The sequence below is a fragment of the Photinus pyralis genome, unplaced genomic scaffold (assembly GCF_008802855.1).
Source record: "Photinus pyralis isolate 1611_PpyrPB1 unplaced genomic scaffold, Ppyr1.3 Ppyr1.4_LG1, whole genome shotgun sequence".
Taxonomy (NCBI): domain Eukaryota; kingdom Metazoa; phylum Arthropoda; class Insecta; order Coleoptera; family Lampyridae; genus Photinus; species Photinus pyralis.
In genome coordinates, this window is record NW_022170249.1 from 3,248,684 (window position 1) to 3,274,129 (window position 25,446).

The 25,446-nt window shown below is 41.0% G+C and overlaps 1 protein-coding gene across 1 annotated transcript; it reads right to left on the reverse strand.

Moving 5' to 3' along the window:
- Window positions 1–1,928: 1,928 nt before the first annotated feature.
- On the reverse strand, window positions 1,929–2,844 carry LOC116158616 (trypsin beta-like). The gene is made up of 3 exons (XM_031471427.1): window positions 2,787–2,844; window positions 2,554–2,731; window positions 1,929–2,506 (listed from the first exon to the last, which is right to left on the reverse strand). The coding sequence occupies exons 1-3, from the start codon at window positions 2,830–2,832 to the stop codon at window positions 1,978–1,980; spliced, it is 753 nt and encodes a 250-aa protein (XP_031327287.1). The 5' UTR covers window positions 2,833–2,844; the 3' UTR covers window positions 1,929–1,977.
- Between the last annotated feature and the right edge of the window lie 22,602 nt (window positions 2,845–25,446).

A 25,446-nucleotide genomic window follows, 5' to 3' on the forward strand; every position in this document is an offset into this window, starting at 1 on the left:
ATCTCCATAAATAGGAAAGTTGGCATTGCGCAGATCCGCACACATAATTTTTAGTATGTGCGCAATGTTTGCCTTTACTAGAAGCATGTGGGGTTAAAATTTCAAAGAAAAATCTCAGTAAATAGGAAAGTTCGCATTGCGCAGTCACTGCGCATGTCTACATAATTTTTACTATGTGTGAAATGTTTGCCTTTACTAGAAGCATCTGTGGTTAAAATTTCAAAGAAATATCTCCATAAATAAGAAAATTGCCTACACATAATTTTTACTATTTGCGAAATGTTTGCCTTTACTAGAAGCATCTGTGGTTCCAATTTCAAAGAAATATCTCCATAAATAGGAAAGTTGGCAATGCGCAGTCTGCGCAAAATAGAGAGTGCAATAAAACTGTCTGAAATGGGCAAATATAGACCATAGCAGCTATCAATTAGCGAAAACCCGAAGTCTCTAGGTGTCCCAGGGGCCGAGATCTCGATGGAACGGACGGACGGACGGACGGGCGGGCGGACGGACAGACGGAAACACGAGCACATAAGCGTTACCTCAACTTCGTTGTGTTACGCTAAAAACCGCTCAGACCTGGATACGATATTTTTAACCAAAATTATACCACACACTGTAAAACTCATCACCGTGTTATGATTTTGATTAGTTTTCACCTTGAAGTAGTTATCCTAGATAAGTCATATTAGTGACCGTAGTTAGGCAATGCCAAAAGTATATTTTATAAAAAAGCCATTCCTCTACGTCAATCGGATCGGCTTAAAATCGATATACGCACGGACAAGTTTTCAAGCGGCGTTAGTTATTTCACAAATTCTAATTAAACGCAACCACTACGGGCTTAATGAATGTCCATTGCGCCAATAACTCGACAAGACGGAGATAATGCAAAAAACCGGACCTCTCTACGATGTCTAGATCAAAAGTTTTTCAATCCGCCCAGCCAGCCAGCCAGCCGGACAAAGTGAAATGATAAGCTCCTTTTTGTTACCAAAAATGCGCTAAAAATTCCGCCGCGCAGGAGTTGTGCGCGTTTACATCTTTCCGACGACACCAATTTGAAAAGAATCGGACCAAAACTGTAGTAGAAGTTAGGAAAAAACTGAAAAACCTTCACGTTGGTAACTACGCTCGAGGATGACGCACAGATGTCGCCAACCCCACATCATGTAGCCCTGTCCCGAAGGTTGACAAATTACACGGCCTTGTAGATACACGTACACCCGTTGCCTTTCTACAAGAGTTCTTTTACGCGCCCACATTTGCTGCCATCCAGCCAGCCAGCTAGCCAAGATTAAAAGCTACTTTTTACAAATAAATTTGCAAAAATGCGCTAAAAATCAGTTTCTTAATAATAACAGAGATAATGTTGACACCCTTATGAAATTTGGCACATGTCTTCTATGTATTTTTGATGTGCAAAAGTTTTTATTTTCTCTACCAGTGGCGTCCGTACGGCTTTTGCATTGAATATTTTTGGAGAAAAAATACTACGCTACTACTTTCTTTTAAAATAAAAACAGATTTTAAAGCCTCGTTCTTTTTTGAGCAAAGCTGATTGTTCAGGTCCGACGCATGGTTTTCGCTTAACAAAATAAAAACCGATGTAAATGAACGATCACCCCATTAAATATTAGCATGTCTTTAAGGAACACCATGTATATCAAAACAGTTTCTATAATTTTTTGAAGATTAGAGCACAAATGTATATTAGCAGAATAAACCATTCCTGTACGATTATTTCTCCGTCAAGACTGCTGTGCCCCTCCTCGAGAGGAGTGTGCTCTGAATAAATACAAAGAAGAAGCACACGATATTGTTTAAGATTCAATTGAAAGCTTCTCAATAACGCAAGGAAAATAAATATTGTGTAAGCAATAGTGATGTGGGGTAGGTTCGGGTAGGTTTACAGAATTAATAAAATATTGGAAAATTTCGTATTTATTAGTATTTAAGCGGTTGTGTTCGTACATGTTACAAGTTTTTATCGATGAATGTTCTGAGAGAAGCAACATGGGCGTACACTCCAGGATATTCTGGATGAGCGCATCCGTAGCCCCATGAGACAATTCCAACCTGCTTCTCACCAACTACGAGTGGTCCACCGGAATCTCCCTGGCAAGAGTCTTTTCCTGGACTGCCAAAGCAGATCATGGTGTCGGTAATGCCACCACCGTAGCTTGTATTGCACTCTTTCCTGTCCACTTCTTTAACGTCAACAGCTTGTAGTTGGCGAGGTGAGGATCCTCCAGATGACAGGCTTCCCCATCCTGTGCACACCGCTTCACGATCGCCTTCTGTTGCGTTGGCTTCTACCATTGCGATCGGTTTGCCGATATCCGAATCCTTAATGGGTTCAGCAAGAGTTAATACGGTGACGTCATCACTAATTGTAGATGGATTGTAGGCTGGGTTCTGTGCAATACTGGCCACCTTGATCACGACACCTTCAGAACCCTTGTAGGTGCTGGAGTGACGAATTGATAATGAGCTAGCAGATGAACTGTAAAATATTTGTTAATTTCGAATACAGACTGAAAAGACCCATACCCGCTGGTGCAGTGGGCCGCAGTAAGCACTTTGTTGGGTCCAATGATGGAGCCTCCACAAATATGACTGCCATAATACTGCAAAGATACTTGGTACGGATAGTCCTCAATCTTGACTGGTTTACCACCAACGATTTTTCCATCAAGTCTCGGAGGTGTGGCGCTTTGTAGTTTTGCACCTGATGTTAAAACATTTGTGAACATACAATTTCATTTCAAAATGGTATAACTTACCCGCTGCTAAGGTGACTGCGGTTAGGAGAAGTACTAATCGGAACATGGTTGAAATTGTTCTGAAGCAAACTAAACTGCCCGAAATATTTATAGTGCCCAGTACTTGTAGTTATCATGATAAACGGACCCACTACACTTGAAACGATCTGATTTCTAAATGAGTAATCATATTTGACGGCACAAACAACCCACTTGTCACGATTCGATGTGATGGAGTGTTTGAAACCTTTTGTCACTTAATTGGAAAGGTTCGGCTGTCCTTGTAATTAAGTAAGGGCTACATATAAAAAAAAAGATAAAAGTTTACATGCCACTAGCGGAAATTAGTTGTCCCTACTGACATATAGAGAACGCCGTCAGATGCTTCTTGCTGTGCTATAAAAGATTTAACAGTACAAAAAACAACAAACAACTAGATGTAACAGCTTATTTAAGAATTATTGAATTGTTTGAAAAGATTTATCCTTAAAATTGGTCGCCAATGGTCTTAGAAACCGACGCAACCTTAAACTGAAAAATTAAAAAATTAGTATATTAAGATACAAGTGTATAATCAAGTCTTTAAAGCACGCGCAACGAGTTTAAGGGCACGACGCAAAGCGGAGTGCCTTTAACGTTGCAAGTGCTTTAAAGACCAATTAAACACGTGTATCTTATAGTATTTTTTATTATACCTGCAGTATAATTTAAAAATAGGAAATACAATGAAGTCATATTGACGTTATACTCGAATACATGCCTAATTAAGTGGGCTGGGTGTTCGTAATTTCACGATTGCCATGGAAATGTCACTTGACGTTTGCTTATAAAAATCATCGTCTTGGTAAATTAAACGATTTGAAAAAGATAATACACCGTCCATTAAATCGGTTGTTGTAAAATCTAAACAAACGTTGGTAGGTGTAAAATCCAACTCCAGTAAAGCCTATTATAAAGAATATGAAAAGTTGTTTCCACGGATGAATAGGAAGTTACTTACGAATACAGTCTTAAATTAATCGATAATGCTGGCATATATGAAGGAAATGTCAAAGGTATTTAAATCTTCTATATTTTGGTGCATTCATTCAAAACTTCAAAGCAATGCTGCGATTAAAAAGTGGAACACATTTGGAAGCATACCCTAAATTACGCCCGTTTGTGAAAGCTTCAACCAAAGCATAGGTACAAAAGCCAAAGAAATGTTCTGCATTTACAGAAAGCGACCTAAGAAGATTTTTTATTTCATCCAGATGACAGTTTCAAAAGTCATACTTGAAGTATAGTTACTTAGCAACTTTAAAGCACGTGTGTTTTAAAGGCCTTTTTTCGCACGCATTTGAGTGTTTAAACGGAGATTGTGATTCAGGTATAATAAAATTAGTATATTAAGATAGGTACAAGTGTATAATCAAGTCTTTAAAGTACGCGCAACGAGTTTAATGGCGCAACGCGAAGCGGAGTAACTTTAACGTTGCAAGTGCTTTAAAGACCAATTATACACGTGCATCTTATAGTATTTTTTATTATACCCGCAGTATAATTTAAAAATAGGAAATGCAATGAAATCATATTGACGTTATAGGTACTCGAATACATGTCTAATTAAGTGGGCTAGGTGTGCGTAATTTCACGATTGCCATGAAAATGTCACTTGACGTTTGCTTAGAAAAATCATCGTCTTTGTGAATAAAACGATTTCCGTTGAAAAAGATAATACACCGTCCATTAAATCGCTTGTTGTAAAATCTAAAACGTTGGTAGATGTAAAATCCAAATCCAGTAAAGCCTAATATGAAAAGTTGTTTCCATGGATGAATAGGAAGTTACTTACGAATAAAGTCTTAAATGCATCGATAATGCTGGCATAAATTTCAAAGGTATTTAAATCTTCTATCTTTTGGTGCATTCATTCAAAACTTCAAACAATGCTGCGATTAAAAAGTGGAACAGATTTGGAAGCATACCTACCCTAAATTACGGGCGTTTGTGAAAGCTTCAACCAAAGGATAGGTACAAGCCAATGAAATGTTCTGCAATTACAGAAAGCGACCTAAGTCAGTTGTCACACTATGCGTTTTTACCGCTCCCGCTAAAACGGATGCGGTTTGACGGGATGATAATATCACACGTTAATAAATGGTACCAGTCACATATATGCGGTTTCGCCGCACCTGGATGCAACCGCATCAAGGCTGTCAAACCGCATCTGTTTTAGCAGGAGCGGTAAAAACGCATAGTGTGACACCACACTAAGAGGATTTTTTATCTGACCAAGATGACAGTTTCAAAAGTCATACTTGAAGTATCATTACCTAGCAACTTTAAAGCACGTGTGTTTTAAAGGCCTTTTTTCGCACGCATTGGAGTGTTTAAAACACTATTCCTTACGAAGGTCTCCCAGTTGACATTTAAGAACGACAAAAGTAAACATACAACGAAAATATCGCTATGACCACTTAAAAAACACTACCCTTTAATTATTTTATTTTAAAGCAGATGTTAACTTGACATTTTAATAGGTTTTAATGAGTCGTTCTTTAACCGTAAGGGTAGATGAAATGATCACTTTAACCGCAATATGGCATCCCGTTTTTAATAACCTTCAAGATGACGGAGAAACACGTGACAATTTTAGTTTTTCTTATGGGCACCATTTTGAATTTTGACATTTTGAGCTTATGTCTTTTTTTCTCTTTACAACGATATGTCACACATGGTGGTTCAGTATCACATTTTTCCTAAAAATACAATTTTTAATTTTCTGGGAAGAGTGCTTGGGAATAACAAAACGTTATTTTGTTGTGAGCAAAAGTTGATCCATCTGTCTGGTTGCAGTGTTGACAGGGAACTAGTTGTGTTGAGAAAATTCGATTTTTATCTGAGCAGAATTGAACCTTCGTTCTGCAAGAAAATTATAATTTAAATTAAAACAAAATACATAAGAATAAATTTCACCAATGTAACATCACAACATGTGTTGTGTAATTGCCCACCTCCTAATTCTGAGCACAGTGCCACTCTCTTCCTAAGATTTGCTATGGCTCCTGATACATCCATTCTTCTAATCTTGTGCCTGAGAATGATGACAATTCTATGACGAAGTTCATCAAGGTCGGCTGGCAATGTTTTGTAAATTTCATTTTTCATTGTTCTCCACAAAAAATAGTCCAAGGGAGAGTCAGGTGACGGCGTACGTCTCCCTTATTAGCAATAATATAGTTCATTCCCCAACCCTCCTAGCGTTATGAAGCGGTGCGCCGTTTTGCTGGAACTATATTGAGTTCAATCGATGAAGAGGAATGTTATTGTCAATAAAATCTGATAGAAATGTCCTCAGGAAATGGAGTAGCGATCAGCATTTAGAGTCTCTTCATACATGTAAGGACCAATTATTGTATCGCCCAATAAACCGACCCGCACGTTAACGCTAAAACGTATTTGTGGTCGTCGTTCTTGAAATTGAAGATTTTCAATTGACTAGTAATGTAAACATAGCTGTATTGGTAAATTTGCACTCATCAGACCATATGTTGGGTTTACTTGAATCTGATTATTTACAAACGCACAAAAAGCTGTCCGTCGTTCATGATCTCCTGGATGAAGCGTTTGGGAAACATGAATTACCCAAGGCCAAGATTTGTATTTGTAAGAGTTCTCCAAACAACTTGAGTGTCATACGGCAAATTAACCTGTTTTCATATGAAAATCGCTCAAAGTTTAAAACTTTCATTCTATGTAAACACACATTTGAAGCAAGCAAGTTGTTCGGCGTAACGTAACTTAATCAGTACCTACGTCCTTAAAATTTTGACCGATTTTGTATTGCTTGGATTTTGGATTCAATGATTAGGTCCTGCAACATTGAGGCACTTGGAATCTGCACTTTTGATATCTCCTGCATAAATATATTTAGCTTCTTAAGATAATATCTTAAAGTGTAATAAGTGGGTACCTACTATCTTAAGTGTCTGTTAAGAAAATGACGTTTTATAATTAGCACAGGGACTAACAGGATGACGTGCAATAAATTAGAGACAAGCTGAAATTTGGCAATGTACTTTGTTTTAAGGTATTAAATATCCTCTGAAACCCCAATGTCGATGCGTTGAGCCGGTCACCCCCAAACCGTCTCCTAAGTGAGTCAAAAATCTATACCTATTTTGAAATTTTTCTACTCTACAACTAAGCAAAAATGTCGAGGGAAGAAAATTTCCTATCGGATAGGTATACATCAAATTTTTTAGATGTTCAGTGGCGTAGATTTCAGCAACTCATTCAACTACTTATCGAAATACTATCTAATATTCCTATAAAACTCCGGAAACTGTTCATGCCTACAACATGATGAATTCAATACTGCCTGTAAGAGGGGTCTTCGACGTGACCCCCTCCCCCATTAACTCTAAGCAACTTCACCCTCACTCAAATCGTGGGCGTAAAAGCTTTTCCGGCATCTCATTCTCCGTTTAGTTCGTACCTACTTGGCAGTCAGTGTTGCCATAGATTCACGTTGTTAAAAACGGTGTACGTGTGTGTGATTTGTCTTTATCGACCGCTGACGCAGAGGTAAAAAGACATTAATTGAAAAAAGGCTATGATCTATGGAAGAAAATTGAAAATATTAGGACGGTTAGAATACATGAAGTGTCGAAAAATCTATCTAATAAATAAATATCAAAGTCAAATATTCTATTAGCAAGTTTTGACTCCGCCATCAGTAAGATCTTCTCGGGAGCTACCACATTTCCTTTGTCGGTATCCACTTCCGACGTCCCGCAAATCGCGTTGGTAGTTTTGACTCCACCATCAGTAAGATATTGTCGGCGACAACCACATTCCCTTTATCGGTACCCACTTCCGACGTCCCGTTCATCAGCATTTTGGCGGTTTTCGCTAAAAATTTTCCACAAAATAGTACTCAATTTTTGGGGCACTTCTCAAAGCTCGAGCTTCTATTGGCGACATGAGAGAGAGAGAGACCGCGATTTGGGCTTTAGGAAACCTTAAACCGCGTGACAAAATTCACAAGGGATGGCAACTGTTGGGCGGTCGAAGTCTACTACCCCTCGAAGACGCGCGTATTGCAAAATGTCGTTTATTTCTACGAAAAAAAACAAAATTCCGTGACGCAGGAGTTGGGCGCGTTTACAAGATCGATGACATCAATTTGAAAACAATCGGACCCAAACTATAGAAGAAAATAGGAAAAAATTGAACATCACTACGTTAGTATACTACACTCGGGGATGGCTCCCAGATGTCTCCGACCCCCGATCATGTAGCCCCGTCCCTAAAGTTGTTAATTACACGGCTCCGGTAGGTACATGCACAGTTCACGTCTTTCCTCAAGCGTTCTTCTATGAGTGCGCATTTGCGGCCAGCATTTGTTGAACGTTACCCATATAACACGATGGATAGGCCTCTTACTTCTGATAGGGTTGAATTTTAGTCATTGAATGTGCTCACTCTATTAGCCAATTGAATTTTGTTTTGCAGGAGTTTGAAAAATGGTAATTTTTGCTTCTGAAACATACAAGACGTGGTTTCACAACCAGTGAAGGCATATGGGCAAGTAATATAAGATTGTATTTTTTATTCGTTCCGCAAACGCAAAAATTTTCGTTTTAATTTTGCCTTTGCCTGGCTTTATCCATATATTTTCTGGTGTTTAAGCGATCAAGAGAACAAGGAGAGCAACATCCTCGCCGACTACACGGATGTTCGTCCATTGTGGTTTTAACAATAATGCATTGCATGATCCACCGCTCGTTTTACAACGAATCCTCTATTTTGGAAAAATTTCGTTAACAATCTCATATTATCCTTATCATTTGATAAAAATTTATCTTGAGGGACAGTAGCCCTCGGTGTGACCTTATGGGGTCATTGATTTGTCCCACTAGGCTTGTTACATGTCGCATATAGGTCAACTTTCCAAAGTTTGAACCGAATCGGCCGTAGCGTTTGGCAGTCATCATCTTCACGGACCGATGGACACCATCACTCCTCTATAAAGCTTGCATCACTTTGCTCTGCCGCTTAATAATTTCTGCAAATTGGCATGACGAAACACGTCATAAATAGCAGACTTTTTTGTCTTCTGTGAAAGTGGATACTGAGCAAGTTCATACTTGAAAAATTCCACGAGATCATCAGCGGATTGGTTCTGCGTAAACTTCCGATTCGGCAAAACTTGACTTCTTGTTGAAATTAGTGAGTATTTCATATTTTTAATATTTGACAATGTAACTACGACCAGTTGATTGCATCACTGAAAGAAATATTTTGTTATTATTACCGAAATTGGATAGACACAACGGTAAAGTTTTGCTCCACCAGGGACGGCAGAACTGTTACCTAGAGCAACAAAACGTTTTTGGTTAACCGGTTTTTGCTGTTGTTATAAATCGGTTGGTAATTAGAACAAAAAAATATGTTATTGTTACTACCAAAACAATGGATGGACTACAAAATAAGAAATGCTGTCCTAAGCAAATTGTTCAGTAATGTATGCCACATCCTTTGCTATTTGCATACATATTTGACTTTGCTATGTAAACAAAACATTTCCATTGTATCAACCGCTTACTTTGTTGCCGCCCATACTCATGCTGGTGCTACAGGATGTATGTACTGCTGCGTTGACGTTCATATTTGCATCAGGTGCAAAACTTCAGTAGCGTATACCAGTATACCTACCTACAAACTCGTTTTGCTGTAGAATGTTTAGAGCACAGTACAATATTCTCATATGGTACCTTACGTTTCGTTACCGATACTGTATGTTTCGGTTGTGTATACAAACATATTGTGCTATACTTACTGTATGTTTATCTCACAGTACAAAACGTTCATAGAGCTGATAGCAACCGTTCTGCTACCAGTACTATCCGTTTCGGTGACATACACGCAAATATTTTGTTGCATTTACTTCAGTAGTGCGTTTGGTACTTACCACCTATAAAGTATATATGACCGGGACTTTAAAAATACACTAAATTTTTGTTGTACAATTTATTAAACACGACGCACAAGCAACCTTATATAAATAAACAAACACTATACTTGGATATAAAAATAATTATAAACTGGTATAGGTACATTTACAAAACAAAATAAATTAAGATTTACAACGGACTTCGAATGGTAACATATTTTTTCCCGTTAGGGCTTATAATAATATTATTTAATATAGGAGACACTAGTGGTTCATGTAGTACGAAGCGTGTTGTTAGCAGACTTGTAATACAACCTCAAAGGCTTGTGAATCGAAGTCTAATGTTTCCAAAGGACTATACTGAAATATTATTTTATCATTATTATAAATAAAAATGGTTTCTATAATTCCAAATTTGTAGTCATTATGCTCTGAAACATTGCAAGTAACTACTGATTTTTTTTTTATATTTAGGGCCTTTCACTAAAACCCAGCTAACCAATATTAAACTTTTGCTAGAAGAAAACCCCAGATACGGAATAACTCTCCAATTTACCTTTTTGGGAAGACACTATATAAATAACGCCGAACTAAAAACCGGCAACGCTTGCAGTATGGCGCATTACGGGGAATATACAGGGTGTTTCATAATTGAATGTCCATATTTAAGGGGGCGATTATTGGATCCGTTTTAAAATGAAAACTTCATGTGAACACATGTCCTAAACTTAACTTTTGAGATAGAGGGTGGTAAAGTTTTCAAAAATAAATCATTTATTATTAATATCTGTAATACCACTTTAGATATTTTAATGAACTTTGGCATGTATGTACTATGTATCCAGAGGTATTTTTTAACGTACCACATTTTTTTAATTTCCACCAGTGGCGTTCGTACGGAATTTCACATGCCCATTTTGGCAGACATTCATGGTACGCCACTGATTTCTCTGAAAATAAACGTTATTCTTGAAATCCCCAATCATTTTTAAGCAAATTTGATCCCTTTGTTTTTTTCAATCCGATGCACGGTTTTCGCTTAAAAAAAATATTTCAAGAATAATTTTCATTCATCAATTAGCAGATCTGTTTGTACCAATTTTTCTCAGTGATAGTATAGATACCTACCTACTTAAACCTTTTGAATTTGCAGTGGTTCTACTATCAATCGGTGTTTGTACCGTAAAATGTGAATACTCATTTGAAAAACAGGTCCTTTAAAGTGTTAGGTGCATTGGTCGTGATGTCTACTAGACTACTAGATACTGTGCAATTTATTTTTAATCCGAATAATTTCGACCATTTTCCGAATACTATTTCTTTTAACCGTAGTCACCTTCGCCTCAGGGCCATTCTATGTTGTCACCGACATTTAATACCTTGATTCTCAACAGATACATTAGTAGGCGATAGTATGAAATACGTTACACCCAGAATAGGCATCAATCTACGTGCTAATCTCAATAATTACATTAAATTGATTATTATTACACGTATCACTCGCTTTGATTACATTAATGAACACTTGCGTTCAATTGTGAATACCGCAGTGCCATTGCCATTTTTTCCTGTGATTACGGTACACTTGTATCAATTACATCTGATTTATTGCCATATATATTAATTAGCTATACTCCCACAATATTTAGTGGGGAAGGTTTGATACGCATATGATTAAAGACTTAAAGTGCCAGAGGTTATCATTTATGCCTGTGCTATTAGAAATGCACCAATATTAATAGCACAAGGTGTATCATTATGCTATAGTATTATTGTTGTCGGCTTTATTTATTGGACGGTTAATCATTTGCAGAATACCTTTAATAGGTAAACGAGTATGCGGGCATAGTACCAGTTGGAAGGTTAATGGCTGTATTTTTATTTCACCTAAACAGATAAGAAATACATCCCTCTGTCAGTATTAAGTGGAGTAATTATTACGAGTGATTGAACGGTGAATGCTAATGATGACTGTTCGTGAAAAGTGGTAATATTTTCTGGAGGGTAATCTAAATCAAAATTTGTCGCATTGCAGCTCCAAATTGGTCAACGACTGAAATATGAAGACCGTATTAATTCAGGTAATGGTGCGGCATACAACCGATTTTCTTTGTTCGATCGTGAGCATAACTGCTTATTCACATCTCGTCGATATATTTGCCTATATCCTTTTGAAATTTTGTCCATGTCCAGTTACAAAATAGGTGACTTGATAAGTTACTTCGCCCTATAACTCCTACATTTATTTATTTATGTATTTATTATCACTCTCTTGTTTTGGGCCCTCAACAGGCCAATTACAGAGTGATCCGTATAATGCTTTTTAGACGTGCCTCTACAGAAGGTCTTAAGTTGTTGTATACTCCGGTATTTACCTTACGAATTAGGAAAACTGCAGGAAAACCTAATTCGGAGTAGCCGGCAGAATGCTCGAAACTGGTCTAAGGGGTAATTCCCATCTCTGCCACAGATGAAAAATTCACCTCAACCAAGGTTCGAACACCCGACCTCCGGATGTATAGCCCAACGCTCTACCACTGAACCATAAAGCCGGTTAGACATACTCTTCTCCAGAGATCTATAACCAATGCGAGACTCCAACACTGTTTTATGCAGGGAAAGAAATTGGGACATACAGCGGAGTTGTGAATATGAACCCAGCAGTAATTTATGTGCTTTTGGAACTCCATATGGTCGATTCAAATTTTTGAGAATGCCATTTGGATTTAAAATTGGCAGTGAAGTCTTTCAAGAAAGATTTCAAAACATATTTGATATAGGTGTTCAAATCTATGTAGATGATATATTAGTATTTGGTAGCACCAGAGAAGAACATAACCAAAGACTGAAAAATGTGTTCATTATCGCACATAAGGAGAATATTAAATTAAATTTAGAAAAATGTAAGTTCGGAATGAATGAAGTAAAGTATTTAGGCTACAAATTCTCAGAAAAAACCCAAGTTGATCATGACAAAATTAAAGCTATAGTTGATATTAGACAACCCGTAGATAAGAAAGATTTTTAGGTCTTGTTACCTATGTCGGTCGATTTATCCATAACCTATCACAAATCACAAAACCGTTACGAGATCTAATAAAAAATGACACTGAATTTGTATGGAATCAGGCACAACAAAACGCCTTTGATAAATTAAAGCAAATAATTACCAACAAAGATACTTTTAAATACTATGACCCATCTAAACCTATAAAAATTTCTGTAGACGCATAAAAAAATGGGTTAGGAGCAGTTCTACTGCAAGAGGATATGCCTTGTGCGTATGCATCAAAAGCTATGACTTCAACTCAATAAAGTTATTCTCAAATAGAGAAAGTACTACTTGCTATTTGTTTCGGAGTGTCCAAATATCATCAATATACTTTCGGTCAAAAATGTATCGTTGAATCGGACCACAAACCATTAATTCCTATTTTTAAAAAACCTTTAAACTTATGCCCAGTTAGACTACAGAGGATGTTATTATCTCTACAAAGATATGATCTAGAAGTTACACACAAACCTGGCAAAAAATTAGTAATTGCTGATACTCTACCTCGAGCCAATACCACTGAAGAATTTAACGACAAACTAAACCTTGAAGAACAGATTTGTGTTGTAAAAAGAAAATTAATATAGCTGATAACCGTATGGTAGAATTAATTTCAGAAACTAATCATGGATGGCCAAATAAAAGTAGCTCAATTCCAAATCAAATCAAACCTTACATATTGTACATTTAAAATCAGAAATCACAGTAATGAATCACTTAGTTTATATGAACCAAAGATTAATAATTCCTAAATCTTGGAGACAAAATATTATATTATTATATTAAGTGATATTCATACAAGTCATCCCGGTATATCTAATGCAATATTAAGAGCAAATAATAGTGTATACTGGCCTGGAATAACAAAAGACGTAGACATATTTGTTAGATCTTGTGTATGCAATAAGTATTCTAACTCAAATCGTAAAGAACCAATGACTAATCACGAAATAATACGAAAACCGTGGTATAAAGTGAGAATGGACATTTATGAAATATATGGACAAAAATTTCTAATTTTAGTCGATTATTATTCAAAGTTTCCTGAAGTAATCAATTTGAATAATAATTTAACCTCAGTAAATGTAATAAATCAAATTAAACAAGTGTTTGCAAGGCAAGGTATTCCAAATATTCTTTTTTCGGATAGAGGGCCACAATTTACTAGTCGAGAATTCCAGCATTTTTCAAAATTATGGAATTTCAAACATAAAATCTTCTCCAAATTATCAGCAATCAAAATTAAAAAAATAAAAAATAAAAATAAAAAATTAGTTGAACGTACAATACAATCCATCAAAAGAATGTTAAAGAAGTGCATTGAAAATAAAAACGATATTGACTTAGCAATGTTAGCATATAGAAATACACCAGTGTACAATACTTATACTCCTTCAGAGATTTTAATGTGTAGATGCCTAAGGGACAACTTACCTGTTGTAAATAAAAAAACTAGACTCTCATCTAATAAACAGAACTCATCTTCATACTAAATTAATACAGAATCAGTATAAAGATATGAAACACTATGATAAGAAAGGCACTAGACCTAGACAAGATTTCAAAACAGGGGCCTTGATTAGGTATCAAAACAAACCCAAGAGTGATTGGGAGTTAGGGAAAATAGTTGAAAAACTCAACAACAATGTGTATAAAATTGTGAAAGCAGATGGAAGGATGAAGTATGTTTTCAGCTGTTTAATTAAGGAAGGAGATGTCGTAATGTACAACCCTGTATATAACTTTGTATATGTATAACGTTGACACGGAATAAAACCAGTCCATATCTGACAGCCAACGAGTAATGTTCAACGTGTAGGGGAGACTAGGGAGGTTTGATACCCTGGGAGGCTTGATACACATTCAAATTTCCCACACTTCATATCGTAAGGTGTTGAAGTTGGCAACATTTAACCCCGCCATTACTGGCAATAGGTTAATCGTGCTACATTTCAGTTATTCCTGTTAGTAGGCGTGCTAGAGTGTATTAACGTTTTTGTGCATTTGTGTTATTATTCCGTGTAAGGTAAGTGTAAGGATATATCTCAAAATCTAACATCCATATCAAATTGGGCGACTGTTGCCTGAAAACTGCATCTTGTAGCGAGTAAATTGTGTCAAGGTGTTCGCGTAACGACTTAGGTTATGTTTTTGAATTAATTTTTTTTCGTATTGGAGGTAATTCTGGGAGGGTTGATACATTTTAGCCGAGGAGGTTTGATACATGTGTCAATCCTCCCCACATGAGAATATTTTATTGTAATATGGAATTGTTTCTACAGAAATGCCTTTTAAATGGAAGAAAAAGTCGAATCGGCTATCTGTTTCTCCTGATTCAATGAAGAATGCGGTGTTAGAAGTAATTGAGGGTAGCAAGCTTCGAACAACAGCTAACAAATATAATATTGACAAAATGACCTTACGACGATATGTACTCAAATACAGAGAAAAAGGGGCAGTCACGGAATTTGTACCCAACTTTTCATCTTCTCAAATTTTTAGTAGGTGCGAGGAAGAAATGCTTGCTTCACTTCTAAGGAAACTAGAAAATTTGCTTATTTGTATGCAGTCGAAAACAACAAAAAAGTTCCTGAGAATTGGATTAAGAAGGAAAGTGCAACTTATGAATGGCTACGTGGTTTTATGAATCGTAACAATACCTTATCATTACGGACTCCGGAACCAACTAGTCTCTCCAGAGGAACTGCGTTCAATAAGCATACCGTTGGTGAGTTTTTTAACTTGTTAGGAACAATACTTGCAAGAGAGGAGTTCGGGCCTGGATCGATATACAATTGTGACGAAACAGGTGTTCAAACCGTCCATAAACCTAGAAAAATAATATCAAAGAAAGGTCAAAAACAAGTTGCTAAAGTGACATCAGGCGAACGGGGCCAAACTGTAACTATTTTATGTACAATCAACGCGATTGGTGGATCCATACCACCATTTTTTATATATCCAAGAGTGCGTGAACAAGATTACATGACCGCTTGTGCTCCACCTGGATCAAGAGCTGCTACGCATCCAAGTGGATGGATGACTGCGCTAAATTTTGAAGTTTACTTACAACATTTTATAAAATTTACAAAATGTAGCATAGCCGATAAGGTCCTATTAATTCTCGATAACCACAATAGTCATTTGTCACCGAAGGGTCTCGATATCTGTAAGGAGAATGGAATTGTTCTTCTTACTATTCCACCACATACTAGCCACCGCCTCCAACCTCTCGATGTATCTGTGTACGGTCCTTTTAAAACTTTTTACAACCAAGCATGTGATGATTTCATGATTCAAAATCCTGGACAAATTATCTCTTTAAAGAATATAGCGAAATTAGTTGAAGTGGCATATCAACGTGCTTTTACTCCAGTTAACATCGTTAAAGGGTTTTCTGCCACCGGAATCTCTCCGTTTAATTCACAAATATTTTCCGAAGAAGATTTCTGCTCCTCAAAGGTTACAGATCGTCCCAATTCTTCAAACCAAACCGCTAAAGAGCAAACACCACCTCCTACAATAGCAGTACAACAAGATAATGTTCTAAACGACATAATTAATGTGGTGAAGAGTCCAGAAGAGATTAGACCCTTTCCACTTGCTCCACCTAGGAAAACTATATCAAGCAGAAAACCCACTAAAACAAAAATTCTCACAGATACCCCTAATATGAACGAAATAAAATTATACCACGAAAAAAAAAACAAGGAAAGAAATTCAGAGGGTTGTAAACGCAATCTCAATATCCAAAAAAAGAGTCGGGCAGGTCCCTCTAAGCAGATAAAACTGAAAAACATCGAGGAAGAAACTGACACCGATAGTGTTATAATGAGCTCCTCCTCAGAAGATTGTACAGATATCGAAGAATGTATAGAAAATGAGAAGCCCGAAGATAACTTCATAGCAGGACCAATCTCAGTTGGGGATTATGTGTTAGTTCGCTTTGCTACAAAAAAATTGTAAGGCACTATGCCGGGAAGGTTTTGGAAGTACACGATGAAGGTTATCTGATCAACTTCATGAGAAGGAAGAAACCCAACTATCATTTTGTCTATCCTGATGTTCCAGACCAGTCAATAGCATCTGAAAGTGAGACCATTAAACTGCCACCTCCAGCATTCGTTGGTGGCACCGCAAGAGCCTCGCGAAAACTAAAATTTCCAATAAACTTTGACAAATTTGATAATGTTGATTAAGTATAAATAAATAAATGCACGATTGCTTTTGAATTTTGTATACTTATTGCTGTGTATCAAACCTCCCATTTTGGGTATCAAACCTCCTCTACTAGGGGAGGTTCGATACATTTTGTACTTTTTGTTTTCAATTTTTTTCAGCAAAAGGTATAAGAGCAACCCAAGCTACTAATGGAGCATTGAAAGGTAACACAATGGAGCTCCAAAAAAGCATTTTACCATTGGAATACACGCACTCTGGTGGCAGTTTTAATAGTTTGAAATTAAGTGTATCAACCCTCCCTAGTCTCCCCTAACAGTATTTCTGTACTGTACAGCTTTTAAACTTTTATTTTTACGTGATTCAAGTGTCCAGTCTAAATGTAATCATGACTCCCAAGTATGAATGATGTGACTGAATGGGAATGCATTTAAAGGAGAATTGTTTATTTTAAGTTATTGTAGCTGAATGTGCATTTCAAAGATAGCCGCTATGACGCAGAAAGAGAATTAAATATAAGTAAATATCGCGACGTAAATAGAATTGCATTCATCGTATGTAAATAGGTAAACTAGGGTACAAAACTGCATAGAAATAGCGAGTATTAACGCTAAGGTCAAAGTCCGAGTCATTGTAAATAATTAGTTGAGAGCTAGTAGAGCGATTCAAATCTGTCTATTCTCTTCCGCTGCCAAAGTGTCAAAAGTTTAAGTCACGGGCGTTCAAACTATTTATACATGTGCGAGTTTGCGCGATAAAGCGAATTGAGGTCAGTGGATACTAAGTGAGAAAGTATAAATACGGGGATTTCAAGCACCAGGAGGGAGTTGCCCGTCGCCGTTTTACGGAGCAACATCTATGTCAGTCGCGCCCGCAAATTATAAGCGTGCAGTTTAATAAAGCGTTAAGGCGACTTTTATAAGAAAAGCAAGCAAAAGAACCGAGTGAAATAATCTCCATCGAGCCAGCGTAGGAGACGAAAACGTTTCTTCCCAGCGCGCCGAAGAAAATTGGAAATTTACGAAATTACAGAAGACTGTTACCGGGCGGGGTAACGTAAGTGGCAACGGAGGTTGAAAACGTATATTACACAATATTTACAAATAATACAGAGGCTATATGTACATATATAAGATCGCTTCTGGCACGTGGGATGGCGCCGGACTTGACTACGGTCAAGCCGGGAAGTGATGGCGTGCGGAGACGGTACTTGAGCCCAAGCGACCAGCCTCAGTCGCTTGTGTAGGGTAAGGTAGGCTTGCCCAGGCACAAGTGAAGTTCCCCTGTCGGTGCGCTGCTTATAAACGATTTCCGGTAGAGGCGTCTGGCGACGCGGCCAATAGGGCGCTAGTGGATGGTGGGGTGGAAGTTGCAACCCCTCTCCTAGTCGTCGTAACAGTATCCCCCCCCTGTAAAGGGGTTGCGACGGCGGGGTGCAGGCGCTGTAGCAAACGGCGGTGACGGGGTTGTCGTTGGTTCCGTGGTGGCGTCGGTGAAATGATTCTTGGCGGAAGTTCCGGTACTGGTGCCGGGGTGGGTTGGTTGGGTGCAGGGCGTAGATCGTGTACGTGCACCTTTACCAGTTCGTTTCCTCGCCTTATCCAGTACGCGTTTGTGCCCGCCAGCGCTTCGATGGTGTAGGGACCTGTGTACTTCATGTGAAAGTTCCCGGAGTGTTGGTCCCTGGATCTTTCCATCACTCCGTCGCCTACTTGGTACTGGGTGCGGGCTGGCCCGTAGTTCGCGTACCGGCTGCGGGATCGTGCCTGGTTCCTGTGCACCGTCTGTACGACCTCCTCTCGGGCTTCTCCTGTCGGTGGAGGTGGTCGATCCCTGGCTTTCCACTCTCCTGGCCTGGGTAGGTCGTAGCCTAGCAGCGCGTGGCTCGGCGTGAGTCCAGTAGCGGCGTTTCTCCTCGTACGTAACGTGAACATGACAATGGGTAGTACGGCCGCCCAGGCGCTGGGGCTTTGTCCCACCAGATGAGTGCGGAGGCCCTTTTTGATTTCTTGGTTCCGGCGTTCGACGGGGTTCGCCTGCGGGTGCCATATGGGCGTCGTCCAGTGCATTGCTCCCCACTTCCGAAGTGCCGCGTCCCATGTCACTGATGTGAATTGCGGTCCGTTGTCTGAGATGATCGCTCTCGGGAAACCATAGCGTGCGAATACCTCGTGTTCCAGGATTCTGACCACTGTTGGAGCGACTGCTTCCTTTACTGGAAATGCCTCCACCCACATGCTGAAGAGGTCCGTGATCACGACTATCTGGCGGTAGCCTGTAGGTGTGGCGTCGTAGGGGCCCATCAAGTCTACGGAAACCGCTTCCCAGGGTCGTGTGGGTTTGCGTGGGCGTACGGTGGCGTCCTGGACCGGGCCTCTTTTGACTGCCGCGCAAATCCAACATGCTCGTACATAATTCCGCACCGTGTCTCCCAGTTTCGCCCAGTGGTAATGTGTCATTATGGCCCGTTCCGTTTCTTCGGCTCCTGGGTGTCCAGCTGTGGCTGCGTTGTGGTACGCTTCTAGTACCGCTGGTTGAAGGCTGCAGGGGACTACGAGTAGGTTCCCTTGGGGTGCTTTGCGGTAGAGGTAACCGTTGTCCACCGTGTAATCCCGGTTGAACCTTGCTTGTGCTGGTGTCGCTGGTCCTTCCTGCTGTATTCTGTGCCAGGTGCGTACCAGAACGATGGCGTTTTCGTTTGTCTTTTGGCACTCCTTCACATGGTCCGCCAAATTGGCCACTTCCACTGCCGCGATTACCGGGGTGCTGTTGGTTTGTTTGGACTCGTGTGTGGTCGTAGGTGGCAGCATGCGGTTTACGTCTTCTGCCGTGGCTTCTTCGGCTTCTTCTGCTGATGGGTGGCGGGACAGGTGGTCTGGAAGCTCGTTTTCTTTCCCCGGACAGTGGACCACATCAAATGTAAATTCTTGGAGCCGTAATGCCCAACGAGTTAGCTTGCTCTTTTCGTCTTTTGTGCGATCCAGCCACAGGAGAGCGCGGCTGTCTGTCTTCAACGTAAAACGTCTATCTTCCAGATATGGCCGGTATCGTTTAATGGCCCACACTACTGCCAAGCACTCCTGTTCGTTGATATGGTAGCGTCTCTGCGCGTGGTTAAGTTTGGCACTGGCGTAGCTGATAATTTTTTTCTCTCCGGGGTGGGGTTCTTGAAAGAGTACGGCCGCAATCCCGTTTTCGCTGGCGTCGGTTTGCAGCACGAATGGAGTGGCGAAGTCCGGACGGCTGAGTTGGAGTGGTTTGCTAAGTGCTGCTTTTAACTGGCTAAAGGCGACGTCGGCTGCCGCTGTCCATCGGAAAGGGGTGTTCTTTGTTAGTAAGTTATCCAACGGTGCTTGTAATTCGGCACACCGGGGCACGTACTCTCGTAGCCAGTTGGTCAATCCTAGAAAACTTCTTAGCTTCTTCCTCGAGGTGGGCCGGTCTGCGGTCCGGATTGCTTCGATGTGTTCCTGGCACGGGCGGTTCCCGTTCGCCGTGATGTTGTGGCCCAGGTATTGGATCGTTTGCACCCCGAAGCGACACTTTTCGAGGGACAAGCGGAGTTTGTGGCGTTGCAGTCGTTCCAGCACGAGGTGTAGATGTTTGAGGTGCTCGTCCCAGGAGTCTGAGTAGATTATTATGTCATCCAGGTATACCATGACGAATTTCCGTAAATACCCGGCGAGAACGTCCTGGGTCATTAGCTTCTGGAACGTAGCAGGTGCATTCTTGAGCCCGAACGGCATTACTTTGAATTGATAACTCGCTCCATCAGGGGTTGAAAACGCGGTGAGATGTCGGGATTCCGTCTCTAGCGGCACCTGCCAGTAGCCTGATTTGAGATCCAGGCTGGAAAAAACTTTGGCCGTCCCCAGGTCTCGGAGGGTCTCCTGTATGACTGGCAGGTTGGTGCTCTCGTCTTTTGTGATGGCGTTTAGACGACGGTAGTCGATGCAGAATCTCGGGCGGCCGTCTTTTTTCTGAATTATGACGATGGGCGAGCAATATTCGGACGTGCTGGGCTCGATCACCTGCGCTGCTAACATAGCTTCCACTTCATCCGCGATGACCTTCTTTTTGTTTGGCGAATGTCGATATGGCGGAAGTCGGAAGGGCGTTGTTTTGGTGACTCGGATGCGATGTGTGGTGGATGCTGTTGTTGTGGGCGTTGCAGGATCGGCCAGTGTGCTACCGAAAGTTTCCAGCAGTGTGGCCAGGCGTCGATCGAGTGGTGGTTGGAACCCGTGCTTGACTCCGGCGAAGTTTATGGAGTCGCTCGTTGTTGGGCCGCGGTTCGGAGCTTGGTCCCAGTGTGTTGTCTGCCTTGTATGGGTTCCCCAGTGGATGCACGCTCTCTCGTAATCCAGCACCGCTCGATGTTCTTGGAGCCACTTCTGTCCCAAGATCATGGGCACGACAAGGTTTGGTGTCACCAGGAAGTCGTCCGATTCTTGCTTGTCGTTGAGCGTGTACTCGACTCTGGATGTGCCGATGACTTCCAGCTGATGGCGGGGGTTCGCTAGGCCGGCTGTTTGGTGGTTGCTATGGTGGATTTTCCACGCGAGCTCCTTCTGGATGAAGTTATGGGATGATCCGGAGTCGAGGAGAGCTCTTACGCTTTTTCCGCGTACCTTGACTGCCAGCGTTGGTAGGTTGGGTCGGGTCGCAGTCTGGATTAGGTGGACGGCCGGGCATTGTTCCCGACCGCTGCCCCGTTTCCCTGGTCTCGGCGGCGGGTCAGTACTGGGCAGTCTCGGTGGAAGTGATATTCCGGGCAGTGGTGGCACTTTGGTGTGTTGGGAGGTCTGTCGGCGGGGGTTGGTGGCGATGGTCTGGGTTGGTTGTTTCGAGGTAGCGCTTTGTTGCAGTTTTCGATTTCCTCGGCGTGACGCACCAAGTCGAGGAGTGAAGTGGGTGTTGTGGTTAAAAAGGCTACTCTAATGCGTGGGTGCAGCAGGTCTCTCAGTAGCTCGAGGTGCTCGCCGATCGGGATCTTCAGCCGTTTTGCTAGCTGTGCCTTCCTCTGGAGGAATTGCTGCGGCGACTCTGCTCCTTGTTCTCGGCCGAAGAATTCTGATTGCATCTTCCCGCGAATCTTGCTGCTGTCGTATTTTTCGCGGGTGTAGTTCTTTAGGTCGTTGTATGTCGGTGAAAATGCCTCGTAACTGTTCCACCATTTCGCAGCCTCCCCTTTTAGTTGTGCTGCTGCTGTTTTTAACTTTTCCGCCGGGTCGGTGGTTTGGATTGTCTGCTCGAGCGTGCTGAAGAAGACTGTTGGGTCCTCCAGGTGGTCGCCGCTGAAGGTCGGTAGGTCCGGTGATGCGGTTTTCTGCGCGTTCTGGAGGGCGTCGGTCAGCGCCTTTAGCATGTCGAGGGTGTGTTGAGAGTGTTGGGCGCCACTGGACGGGGTTGCCGGGTCCAGACCGGGGTTGATTGCCGGGGTCATCTCCGTTGTTTGAGTGTCGATACCTTCGTCGGCGCCGGAGTTGGACGTCGGGGTGTTCCTGCTCCTCGTATTCATGGTGTTGCGCGTCGGCTGTCGCGGGAGCGTGGGCGTAGATCCTCAGAGCGCGATGCTGCTGGTTGACTCACACGTATGGGCGCCAATTGTTACCGGGCGGGGTAACGTAAGTGGCAAACGGAGGTTGAAAACGTATATTACACAATATTTACAAATAATACAGAGGCTATATGTACATATATAAGATCGCTTCTGGCACGTGGGATGGCGCCGGACTTGACTACGGTCAAGCCGGGAAGTGATGGCGTGCGGAGACGGTACTTGAGCCCAAGCGACCAGCCTCAGTCGCTTGTGTAGGGTAAGGTAGGCTTGCCCAGGCACAAGTGAAGTTCCCCTGTCGGTGCGCTGCTTATAAACGATTTCCGGTAGAGGCGTCTGGCGACGCGGCCAATAGGGCGCTAGTGGATGGTGGGGTGGAAGTTGCAACCCCTCTCCTAGTCGTCGTAACAAGACAAGGATTCCGTTGTCGGTACGTGCGCAATCCAGCTGGAGAGTACCAAACTGAGATCGAGATAAACCAGCCTGCCTGTGATTGGTCCAGCTCAAAAGCGAACAGCAACCTGCAGTGGGCGGTCCGAATTCATTCGACTTCCACATCGATCGTGCGACAAAGTGACCTCCAAGTCCTGGTGCACTTATGAACTCGAGGTATTTGTAGACAATAGTTCGTTGTAGTTCGCCTCGTTGTAGATTTATTAATTCGTTGTAGTTCGCCTCGTGGTCGATTCATTATTTCGTTGTATTTTTATTATTACAAAACTATTATAAATTGGTATGTTTGTAAAGGCGATTTAAATTACCTACTAGTGTTGCGTTCAATTTAGTGCTTATCAGCACTATTTGCATTCATTTAAACGACTCGAACCTGAAAGCGTTACTACACGCATTTACAGCAGTTTTGTGGTGACTTTCGACTAAAGTGGATAAGAATTTATGAAATACGAATTAATTTTCTTTCTGTACTCGGCGGTTTTGAGAGTAAATACCTTGATTTAATTCACATAATAAATACATATTTTTCCTTTACATGCAGTGACTTTTTGTGTATGAATGAGTTAACTCTATTTTCACAGGATGTACCGCCTCACCCCCATTTCTTTTAATATGTGTTACTTACAGATAAAAGGCGATTTCTAAGACAAAAAGAACCCAACAGGTTTTAATAAAGATTATTGATTTTTATTCATTTATCCTTTCCCCTCTCCTTGAGGCCAGAAGAATTATCGACTGGAGCTAGCCGGCGCCCAACAACCCTTAATGTTTATAGGAAGAACCACCCCCAAATAAAGGATTATAAGAAGAGACGGTAAAGAGAGTTGGAAAGTAACCAGCCGGTTACAAACGCTTCTAACATAACATGACAATTACGAACAGGTGCGTCTTCTCAGTTCTGCCGAGAGGAATTATAGCAGAACCGGTTGGGAACCTCCGGATCTTGTATTCGCAGTGCAGAAATATCGCTTAGAAGAGGCATGGGTTACAGTAGCCACCGATCATCAGCATTTTCGTTGGCTAATGTGATTAAGATCACGTTGTGGTCGACTGGAAAGACGTAATAACGAATTCATTGTCGCGCCTCTCTTGTCATGATGGCAACATCGCCGCCGGTGTCATATGTTTTGAAAGCGATAGGCCAAATGATGGAAAAATGAGGATATATCCTGATCAATGGAGTCGAAGCTGTGCCACGACTCGCCTCTTACAGGATACTACGGTGTGGACAAAACATATCAAAGAGTCGCCTCTCGTTACTATTACCCAACAATGCGGGGAGATCTGAAGAAGCATGTGAAGGTTGGTCGGCTATGCTATCGGTATAAACCTACATCGGTGGATTAAATATTTTTAAGGTGTCGAAATTGAAGGCAGTACAGGTGCCGTTGTCGGTAATTTAGCCACTACTGTAAATGTAAATAACAAAAGGAGGGGCTAAGTTTTAGAAAATAAAAATAAAAAACAATACTCTATACATCATTTTTTTTACATAAGTTTTGTGTATTTTTTCTGTTTTTTATTAATAAATTAAGTTTAAATTTCCCTCCTCCTCGTCGCTCCAGTGAGCGGTACCCTTTATGGACCGAAACAAATGCGCAGACCAAACCGTAATTTTTTTAGAACCAAAACCGGACCGGAACCAGAGAAGCGAGAGAATCGTGATATCAAAACGCAACTTTCACATCTATCTAGCCCATGCGAAAAAAAGTTTTGCAGTGGGCGGCTACCTGCAACTGTTTTTATACTACACGACCTAAAGTACCAAACACTCAGCAACCGGTTTCGCCCAGGCCTACTTAACCTTACCTGACCTGCAAAGGAGACATTTTTGTGAGCGAAATCACAGCATATCCTAGGACCATTGCGGAAAACTTCCGTGGAGCGCGAGAAGCTCACGAACTGCATCCAGGATAGCAAGATGCCTAATGCACTACGTAGTGGGAGACCATGTACTCGTTAAAACTCCAGAAATCAACCACCGTTAGAAAAAGGTTACTTACGAAAACTAACCGCATCCTGTACTGCACCGTGTTGTTCCTCCATGGTCCAGATGCTAACGTCACCATCATTGGATCCCACCCGAGACGGTCTGTGTGATCCAAATGGGGAGTGTGTAACGGAACACCTTAACGAGCACACAGTTGATTCCGATTGAAATTGAGATCAGTACTTCCATAGTGCTCGCTTTAACTGAGATCCCGTCAATGCGGTCAATACCTATCCACTAACTTTATTTAATGTTTTTATAGTTTCATGTCTATTCTGAAACTAATTAAAGCAGATTAGTTTACTGTCATCATTAAAAAGTTTTATTCAGAACAGCCGCCCACGTGAGAAAAGTCAAGTTGCTTGCTTGAATGAACCAATTGCGTCTCCTACCTTTGACTTTGAGTATTTGCTTTTCCTTCTGCGTTATACTTCATAAACATTTTTTAAATTTTTATTCATATAAGCCACTCCTTACCTGAAGCAACAAACGTGTATAACTAGAAAA

Coding starts and splice junctions, on each gene's coding strand:
- LOC116158616 (XM_031471427.1), bottom strand. CDS start 2,832: ATGTTCCGATTAGTACTTCTCCTAACCGCAGTCACCTTAGCAGCGG. Junction 2,732..2,786: donor CGCAGTCACCTTAGCAGCGG/GTAAGTTATACC, acceptor TTTTAACATCAG/GTGCAAAACTACAAAGCGCC. Junction 2,507..2,553: donor GCGGCCCACTGCACCAGCGG/GTATGGGTCTTT, acceptor AATATTTTACAG/TTCATCTGCTAGCTCATTAT.